Raw genomic sequence first — 10,534 nt, 5'->3', positions numbered from 1 at the left:
ACGCATTATATTTCTGAGTACAGTAACTTATTTCCTTAGCTGCACAGTAACTTCCGTTTACTTATTTATTTATTTATTTTCTCCTTATTACAGTGCAGTACTGCGATAATGTACAGCCTGGTTTTTGTCTCGACCTGCTCTTGTTAACTTATATTGCCAAATATTTTGCTAAACTTCTCATGATCAACAATGCCACCAAATCTGAAGGAGAGGAAGAGTGAAAATTCAGGCTGTGAGTAGCGGAAAAGGTGGACGTAAATATCATCAGGTGAATCAGAGGTGTCAGAGATTGGCACAATGTCCACCCGGGGTACAACAAGGTCTCTACGCCGGCCCCAGAATGTCAGGTGGGAGATTTTGGTCAAGTCCGTCTTCGGGCTGTAGTAAATTATGCCCACTATACGACGAAAGAACTCTCCCATAACATACAGCATAACAAAGGCTAATACATTTACCAGTGTGGTTGTGGCAAATGTCCCTATGGTAACAGTGCCAACACTTGCCAAGTATCCAGCATAAGGCACAGCCAAGGTCGTTATTGCCGTCTGGTACAGCTTTAGTCGGCACACTACACGCGCAGCCCTAATATACCGAAACCTATAAATCACTTTAAAATCATGCACTCCATCTTCATAAACTTTATTGGCCTGCACATCCTCGGTGAATGTGGATGTGGGAGAGATTCTGATGCCTCGGTAGTTGTTGGACGACAGAGATGATATGGTCAGTCTTCTCCTGCACAGCTGTCTGAACAACAATGATGTACTGAGCATTGCACACTCTACCCTGCAAAGCATAAAGTGCTCTATAGGTACTGGTAATCATCCAAAACAATACTGCCCCTATGGATTAAGTTAGGTTGGGATGGGGTAGGTTAAGTATCAAATGGCTTTGTCAAGAAAAGAGTAGTACAGAACCAAATCCAACTTAAAATAACATACTGGCAAACCTAACCTAACCCATCCTAACTCAAACTGTACAGGCAGTGCTATTCCTGATAATGATTGCTCTGTAGATACTGCACAGTATTATGGTACTCTTTATTGTAATGAGCTACAAAACTATGAAAATGCTATACAATACTGTATACGGTACATAATAATCACCATTCAAATCAGCATCATATCCCCATCTTCTATGCACCATAGTTAAACACAGGATGGTACAATTAGGTCTGGAGAAAGGTTCTTATTCACTTTTAGGATATTAAAGTGATTCTGGGTAGCATTATTATAACTGACTGCTTGAAGGTAGAGGAAAGTCATTTCTTAATACCACGTGGAGAAAAAAAAAAGTTCCCTGAGCTAGACCTTATTAAATCATATAGCTCTGCTAGGTGACAAGAGGCGCTATCCCTCCTGGTATGGCAGCTACCGGGCACGGCTTGAACTCATTACCTCCCAGTCCTGAGTCCAGCGCTCTATCACTGAGCCACCTTGCCCCCTAACCATGTGGAGAGTGACATGTATATATTGTATATGGCTTTTCTTCTGACTGTTGAATGAACACTTATGAATTATGCGGCATAGGCTACTGTAGTAGAAAAAGCACTTGTAACCCTAGGCTCATCTGAACATGAAACCATTGGAGTGCACGCTGAAGCTACTCTCTTTCAGTCCACCAAAACAGGGAAGGAATTGGTCATTGTATAACTGGGCAGTGGATCCAACCAGTATTACTGATGCCACTGCATGAAGGTGTCCCTCTCCTGCACCACCCATGCTCATAACTGTTCCGTAAATGACCCTCTGAAATTGGTGATTTGCATACACACTCACAATCTCAGTTTTAGTAACATGGCCATTCAACAAATTTATACAAAGTTCAGGCTGAGAGATCCATGCCAAATTCAGTACAGAAGGCTACACAATCCTAACCTAAATGATGTAATTCATTTTTTTGCATTAAGCACCACAAACGCAAACATTATTATTTCTCATTAGCCCCCTTTAGCAATACAAAAAAAAAAAAAAAAAGTGAAACCACATCACACAAAATAGTAGTAATAACTGCACCTCTGGAAATGATCGTCAGCTTAACACTACCTTTAAAAATGCTTACATAAGGTAGATAAAACACTATATGACAGCAAGGTTAACAGGACTGGGGCAATTAGTGGAAACTTATATTCTTTGGCCCCAATCATACTGTCCAGCAGACTGCAGGCTGATACTGCCCTTCTCTTCCAGTCCACCATCCTCCTTTCAGGAGAGTGGGAGGGAACTGAGTCACATATGCTCAGCTGAGAAGTGGAACTACCAAGGTCTACTTGTGCCACAACATGAGGATGTTCTCTGGCACCTTCCTAAGCTTACATACCTCAATCCATATGCAAATAGCATAACCTAGTAATGTATGGGCACAAGCAACATTAAACACAGACTTGTTGATGTGGTATGAAAAAAATACAAGAGGACTCAAAGTGTCCAAATTATCCAAACCTCCAAGTGAATTTCCATACAAAATCCCATTAATGAAGCACTATTCTTATACAGAACCCCATTAATAGACTTTTTCCTTCACCTCTTTGTGTGACATCATTCTTATACTATTCTAGCTACTACCAGACGATATTATTCAACTTGGGAAAGGCCTAATGTTGTTCGAAATGTCTAGTTTATCCAAGCTGGAGGTATCAGGAAAATTTTACAAGGATATCACCCAGATTACCAGTCTTTCACGTTTCATGGCATCACCGTATTGTAACGTTATGTCAAATAGCTGACACCATAGGCAAGGGATGTATTTTACTTTTTTCTCATTACTAAATCCGCATTACTACGTCAGTAACCTGTCAAAACTGATACAGCCCAATACATTCAACTTTTGGAAGACTTTTAGTTGGACTTCCAAAATATTCGATGGATATGAAACTTTAAATTATTCAGTATCAGCAATAAAAACAGCCAAAATTATATCACGTGCTCCTGGTCACAACTAACTTTTCAATCCACCACAAAAATCCACTGCAAATGAAACTTCACGGCTCACATCTCCAACTCATCCAATCATCAACACGCGCCGGGATGATTCGGTGAAAAAGAAAAAAAAAATCCTTTAGAATACATTGCACCCATAAACTCTTACCTTACTTATGGAAAAAATGTAGGTGTTTATATATATATATATATATATATATATATATATATATATATTATATGGAAATGTTTAAATTTCAACAACCAAGAATGAATTATTCGTTTTTCTTCTACTTAATTTTTAAGGACTATAATATTTTAAAAATTTACCCTGACAGCTTCAAGATTCCTGCAAGTAGGGAATTTCATGTTCATTTCAATCAAGATAAAGGATTTACATACCATTCTGTGTAGTGTTCGGTAAACACATATACTGTCAACATGTACTGTATGAGGATATGGTGCAAAATGATCATGGTAACGATAAATTATTATTTTTTTTTTAAATGTATTGACTGTACAAACCTTCAACACCATATAGGTTCCATGCATACATCCTTCTACACTCACACAGACAGCAATAATGAGAGAGTTTCGTCATTTTGTTCATTATCTGGGGGCAGGGTGGCTCAGTGGTAGAGCATTGGACTCGGGAGCAGGGGGTCGTGAGTTTGCACCACGCCCGGTAGCTGCCATGCTGGGTGGGATAGCACCCTCCCGTCACCTAGCAGGGCTTTATGACCTAATAAAGTTTAGCTCGGGGGAACATTCCTTTTTCCCCTTTGTTAGTTATTTTGTAGTGTCCTGCCCTTGAATATTCTCAGTACAGTAGTCGTGTTCCATAATAAACGAAAACTGCAGAAAAACACGATGGAATATCAAATCACCATACTCAAGAATAAACTGATGATTGTTAAATAACCCTGGTCTGTTTGGCCAAGCAGACTTACCAACTGCAGGCAAGCAATTGCCCGTACAGGGCCATCCCATGCAGTGAACCACTGCTCCTCTGTGGCAGATAGCACCTCCAGGTGCAGGAAAATGTGGAGGTATGATGCCTGAATGGACTCCGCATTTACACCTCTCCACCCCAGTTAACATGGGCACCCTAGTAGGCTCCATATCACCCGGTTATCTGGGTAAATGATTTCCATCGAACATTGTACATCATTTCCTGGGTTACAGGAAACCATTAGATTTGTTACTCAATGTAGTCACACGAAATAGAAAGAAGGGTAATGAAGAATGGCAAGAAGGATGGGAGAAATGGGAAGAGAGATGGGCAGATCTAGAAAAAGAATGATAATGGCAAATGAAAAAATGAGCAATACTACATCAAGTGAATGAATGATGGTCGCAAAAATCTACCATCAGAAACAAATTGGTAAGGATGTAGCAGTCTCCTTTGTCTTGGGTTGCTAAAATTCATTTAAATCTTCTCTTACACTTTACTTGCTTAACTACTGCCAAATGCCATATATAGGCACTCTTCATAAGAGAAACATCAAAGCTAGGGAGGGAAGGGAGGGGAAAGGAAACTTTTCAGTGCAAGAAGTGATACACCTGCTTCACAGATAAGGGAATACATGCACAAAACCACTGAACTCTGACATCATAATCAACTATTGAAGTGAATGAAGAGTAGCTAATTTACATATTTTAAAGTTTACTTTTTCACCTAAGGATGGGATGACATCCTGAAGGGGTGAGTCATCATAGCATGCCAAGTAAAATGGCAGAGAAACTCATCCAAACACCATTCCTGTCCATGGAACTCTGGTTCCACCTCAAAGACCTAATCATATTTTTTTTTTTTATCTTTTCTGTTCCTTCTGCCTATGGGTGACTCTACACTGAGTGATGAGCCGAATGGTTTCCTGTACACCAGGAAACCATTAACTATGCTGAGTGGTAACCACATAACCAAATTATGGTGCCCGATGGTTTAGTGGGTAATTGCAGCACTCCAATTGGATTGAGCTGGTGAAGGATTATATCCAAGGTGTGGTTGGAGTTATTGCTCACATAATGCCACTCAGGGATGAATGAGGCTGGTCACTCTCATCTTAAATGTCCGGACCAACTTGCCTAGCCCCAGGCTCCTACACTTCTCATGGGGCAACGTAGGATTGGATGATGATGATGATGAAGAATGATAAAGATGTACTTCATATCTAAGAGACAGTCAATCCAACAACATATTTTAGTGTGATATGGTGAAAGGGAAAATAAAATACCACATTAAAGAAAGTAAATAATGCTGTATTTCCTCTTCCTATCAAAGATTAATCTCATCAAGGAAAAAAATTATATCAATGTATCTTCATTTCTAACAAAATCCTCAGACATGCAGAAAAAAAATAAAAACATATTAATGCATCTTCATTCATTAAATAGGAAATAATAATCATATTAATGCATCGTCATTCCTAATATACTCTTCTTGCTCAGTCATGTAGAAAGAAAAAAAAAAACATTAATGCATCTTCATTCTTTAAATAGGAAATAATAATCATATTAATGCATCTTCATTCCTAATATACTCTCCTATGTCAGCCTGGTGGAAGCACACAATGTCCATGGGGTTGGCGTGTCTGCATTCATTTGTTGCCTTCGCTGCCACACCAAATCCCTGACAACATTAGGCAGTTAGTGTGCTGTATTAAACCGATCACAAATTAACCCCATCAATTCAAATGTACCTTTATTACTAGGTAGTGTTCTTGCTACTAACCCAATCAAACCTTTTATTACTATTCTTTCTAACAGACAATTTTATCATACAGTGCACAGGTGTGGAAGGCTATGCCTGTAAAGTGAACAACCAGTAAGGATTTTTAGGGCTAGAATGGTGAGTTGAGTTGTGTGGCTCACTGCACTGGGCATGGTGTTGTTACTTCTCCTTCTATCCTGCTTTCTCTTTCTTACTTTCTAGACCCTATTTTACTTCATCTTTGGGAAGGAAATGAAACTGGGAAGTTGATGATAATGATGATGGTGATGATAAGAATCTCCGGTAATAAAAGTGTCAATGACGACTCTAACTCCTGCCCCCAGAAAAGTCTATTCATCCATCCATCATCTAATCCTACATTGCCCCATGAGGAGTGTAGGAGCCCGGGGCTAAGCAGTTGGTCCCGACATTTAAGATCTAAAGGTAAATAAAATTATTTGAACATGGCAGGCAAAACACAGTGTGTCATCACACTGGAGTGATCTGACTGACACTTTGACCTGAGCTTCTGTTTCAGCTAATAAATCTTATTCAAGCTTAACATACCTTATCTACAGAGAAGGCTCATTTTTCCACTTAAAATCAATTTACCCCTCAACCTGCCGAGATATTTTAGATTTCAATCTTTCTATCTCTTGATGATTTTTTTTTTAATACAATGAAATACCAATCTTCAAGCTAGATATGGCCCTAATTAACTCTATCAATAGTAGTTTTATCCCTAAGTTCTTATGAATATGAACCCCGTGGATTGCAGGACAAAGCTGCCAATTTGAAGTCCTTCATTCTCCTTTTGGGGGACTGGGAGGGGTTTGAGTAATATCTGTATAACCAGGCAGCTCTAAAGCCTTGTCATATCAATGCCACCATCAGACTGGATTTACCTTAGCTAAACAAAACTATCTGGTGTTAACCTAGGCAATATATCTGGGAGTTTAGCCTCATATCTGCAAGATGACTAAGGCACAATGTTAAGTGACTTCTCAACAAAAGTCAAACGTTCTCTTTGCATATATTTCTTCTTTCTCTCTCCACACACACACACACACACACACACACACACAAACACATGGAGCAACAGATGGCAAATGGAATTTAATGTGGACAAATGCCATGTAGTTAAGTTTGGTAAAAGTGGAAAAAGACCAGATTCGGATAATATGCTAGGAAGTTCAACCCTACACATATCAGAAAGAAAGAAGAACCTAGGACTGATTATCAGTAACAGACTATCTCTGGCTATCCACATCACTGAGAAGGTATGCAACATGTATACACTGCTGCATTCACATTATATAAATGAAGACATGCTGAGAAAGATAATAACATCATTCATCACACCAACCCTGGAGTATGCATCAGTAGTTTGGGATCCGTATATCAAAAAACACTTAGATAAGACTGAAAAAGTTCAAAGGGCAGCTACAAGATGGGTAACAAGCTTAAGGGATCTAAGTCATGAAGAAAGCCTAGAAAAACTGAATATACCAACACTACAGGATAGAAGGAAAAGAGGAGACATGATTATGCTTTATAAATGCATTTCAGGGAAAGAGGAAATAGACGTAAATGTAATTGTGGTAGGTGGGGGCGCTCACCATCCACTCACTCGATGTAGTGCTGCTGTCGGGTGTCAGCCCTTTCCTCTCCTCCATCCTCTTCTGTCTTCCTTTCCTTCATTCTTTCCTTGTCCTTCTGGCTGTGGGTAACTTTACACTCCCTCTTCTGGCTTTCTTTCCTTCATTCTTTCCTCTTCCTTCTGCCTGTGGGTGACTCTACAATGAGTACACCAGGAAACCATTTACAATGCTGGGTGGTAACCATATAACCAAATTTTGGTGCCTGGTGGTTTAGTGGGTAATTACTGCGCTCCAATCGGATTGAGCCGGTGAAGGTTTATATCCAAGGGATGGTTGGGGTTGACTGTTCATGTAATGCCACTCAAGGATGAGTGAGCCTGGTCACTCTCATCTTAAATGTCAGGACCAATTGCCTACCCCTGGGCTCCTACGCTCCTCATGGGGCAGTGTAGGATTGGATGATGGATGGATGGATGAAGCATATAACCTACGGGAAGGCATCAGCAAGAGTACACTGCAAAATACTACAAAAAAATTGAGGTGACAAAGATGTACGGAAATTCAGTTTCCCAAACAAGGCAATTGATCAGTGGAATGAACTACCAAATGAAATAGTGTGTGCTCCTCATGGGGCAACGTAGGATTAGATGATGGATGGATGGATGGTATGATAAAAGTGATTTAATATACAGGACAGTATGAACTTGACTCATTCCTGTTAAGATACAATTAAGTAAGATGAATTAGGTAAGAACACACACACACACACACACACACACACACACACACACACACACTTATATGTATCCTTCACATAAAGTTTAAAGTGTCCTGTATTAATATCATTAACAAAAAGAATTTCACATTCTTACCATTGGAATATCCTTTGAAGAGTAAACAACAACACCGGAATACTTTGGAGTATTTTCAGTGATACGAGACAACCCAGACTTGTATACATGATTGCCATACATGAAATTCTGCTCAGCTGATTCCTTGACCCATATTTTGTTCTGAAATTGAATAGAATCTACTTCTACTTTTTGCATAAAGTAGCTGATGTATATGAAAACAAAGTGAAGTCATATGATATCTGTAAACAGTATATACATGACCAAAACAAAATGAAAATATCTACAGGTATACAATCTGACTGACTGCTATGGTGTGTATGGAAAATTTCCTTTAAAAAGTGGCTACTCTATTTCCTAACGAATTACGTGACCATCAAACAGCAGAAATAGCTATATTTTCCCATAGGCACTGTGGGTATTTTAATGAAATACTGGTATACCTGAAACAGTACATCAATAATGACACAGTAAGATCTAACATGAAACTATAATAAGCAAAGGTAGCTAGATGAAAAAGAAAACTGCAGATTACAGTATCTGTATGATCATCTATATCCATCATCCAATATTCCATGATATTCCATGGAACCTTAAACTATGTAACACTTATTCTAGGTTAATTATGTACGATATATCTGAATGCAAAATACATGAAGTTAAGGATGGTTAAAATTATTTGCTTTAACTTCAACGGAAAAAATCTTCCCAAAGATAAATACAACTGTCTGACATGATGGCGCCAGTACTGTACTTGACATTGAGAGTGTGGCAACATTATGGGGTAATCTTTATGGAGACAAAGGGCCATCAAATTTTATTAATTTTTTTCTCAACCTCTCCTTACCTCTTCATGAGATTCTCCGAGTATTTTCTAAGTGAGTTTTCAGGTCTTGATGTTTCTTAGGGTACTTCTTTGAAACAAAATTACCCTTATCAGTGCCTATTAATTAATCCAAACCTGACAAACTTTGGTAACAACTTTATTTATCCTAACCTAACCTATTTTACACTAACCTATTTCATACTAACCTAAACAAACATATCCTAACCTATTCTTTATGTAATCATTATTTCATTTTTTATAGAGAGATCCTCTTTACACTGGAAAATGCACTTCTGTACACACTTACAAAGTCACTGAATCAATTAAAAGGTATAGGCTATATATATACCGGTACATATATATATATATATATATATATATATATATGTATATAAAATTTATTTATTTATTTATTTTTTTAAGAGGTGGTACTATATCTCCCTAAAGATTTCCCATTATGGTACCGGGCAGTATGGGTGAAGGAACTCTAGTGCTGTGATGTGGACTAGGAATTTTCCTCCTTTGGTAATCTTGCCAAAGCAGACCCCCACTGACACCAAGTTCTCTCGTGGTAATGATGCTGCAAACTTCATGATGTCCTCCTTCACATAGTAAACTCTACCATTGTGCAACCGGAAGCAGTAAAGGCCATCTGAGCGTTCAAGCAGGGACCGGACGTTGTTCCCAATACTGTAACATGGATTACATGTTAGGCTGTATTTGGTGGATCCATCTAGCCTATGGAGTGGAGAGGTAAATGAGAGACGGAGGTGTGAGCTGGGAGCAGGGCAGTGAAATATCGGGGAGATTGGGTGACATGGAGGCCATTTGTTCGTAGCCAACCCTTACAGGATTAAGGTGTCTGGCATTACACAGACAGATCTAGCCTATGGTACAGTTGTTACCTATTCAACTTGAAAAGCTACGGTATTTAATACAGCCTATTCTAACAAACAATTCATAGTGATTATATTGACTTACTAACAACTACAATTGGACTGTACTGTTAACTTCGACCAATCACATATTTCTATTTAGTACTGTACGAATTATTGGGTGCCCAAATGAACCCACATGATTGAAACCGAAATGAACCTAAATTGCAATATTTCATAGTTTAACTTATAAGCTTCTGTCTGGAAAAATATGAAAGCTTCTAAGAACACCAGGAATAACAAATTCGTACAACATCCGCTTATCAGATGCCTGCACATGAGACTAACAAACACCCATTCACTTACTATTTCTTTAGTTTGGCGAACACCAACTTTGTTTCATCGTTGCTTAGAGGTCTCATGGTGAGGCACCGTTCTTATTCAGCAATTTTCAAGTGACAATCAACGGAACAGCCAAATAAATTCCCTTCGGTCCCGTCCAGCCAACCAACCACGCGTTATTATTTTGTTTTGGAGTTTCGCATTGTCAAAATACCTCGCCACATACATTCAACTGTACGCCAAGCAGCTTTAAAGCAATTTTCAACTGAAAATTACGTTTGCCCAACTTATATAATTCAGATGGTTTTCCAATATCACGCCTAAGCACGGACAGCGTTAAGTGGTGTCGGCATGTATATCGCGACGAAATATCTATTAAAAAAAAAACAAAAAACAAATCTAGACCTA

At 38.8% G+C, this 10,534-nt stretch overlaps 2 protein-coding genes across 2 annotated transcripts; both read right to left on the bottom strand.

Annotated features, from left to right (window-relative positions):
• Positions 1-65: 65 nt before the first annotated feature.
• LOC145406457 (transmembrane protein 186) lies at positions 66-3,394 on the bottom strand. The gene is given in 2 exon segments (XM_080277612.1): positions 66-786; positions 3,321-3,394. Coding segments are annotated over 2 exon segments (795 nt in total).
• Positions 3,395-5,163: 1,769 nt separating this feature from the next.
• On the bottom strand, positions 5,164-10,303 carry LOC145406470 (60S ribosome subunit biogenesis protein NIP7 homolog). Its single transcript, XM_080277625.1, has 4 exons — positions 10,151-10,303; positions 9,374-9,599; positions 8,105-8,245; positions 5,164-5,550 (listed from the first exon to the last, which is right to left on the bottom strand). The coding sequence occupies exons 1-4, from the start codon at positions 10,204-10,206 to the stop codon at positions 5,431-5,433; spliced, it is 543 nt and encodes a 180-aa protein (XP_080133751.1). The 5' UTR covers positions 10,207-10,303; the 3' UTR covers positions 5,164-5,430.
• Between the last annotated feature and the right edge of the window lie 231 nt (positions 10,304-10,534).

Source organism: Coenobita brevimanus, chromosome 70 (genome assembly GCF_032717465.1).
Source record: "Coenobita brevimanus isolate Jiangsu-jjx chromosome 70, ASM3271746v2, whole genome shotgun sequence".
NCBI classification, from domain to species: domain Eukaryota; kingdom Metazoa; phylum Arthropoda; class Malacostraca; order Decapoda; family Coenobitidae; genus Coenobita; species Coenobita brevimanus.
This window is presented reverse-complemented; position numbering and strand designations above follow the sequence as displayed.

Coding starts and splice junctions, on each gene's coding strand:
- LOC145406470 (XM_080277625.1), bottom strand. CDS start 10,206: ATGAGACCTCTAAGCAACGATGAAACAAAGTTGGTGTTCGCCAAACTA. Junction 9,600..10,150: donor TTCGCCAAACTAAAGAAATA/GTAAGTGAATGG, acceptor TCCATGTTACAG/TATTGGGAACAACGTCCGGT. Junction 8,246..9,373: donor TCCTTCACCCATACTGCCCG/GTACCATAATGG, acceptor ATTCAATTTCAG/AACAAAATATGGGTCAAGGA.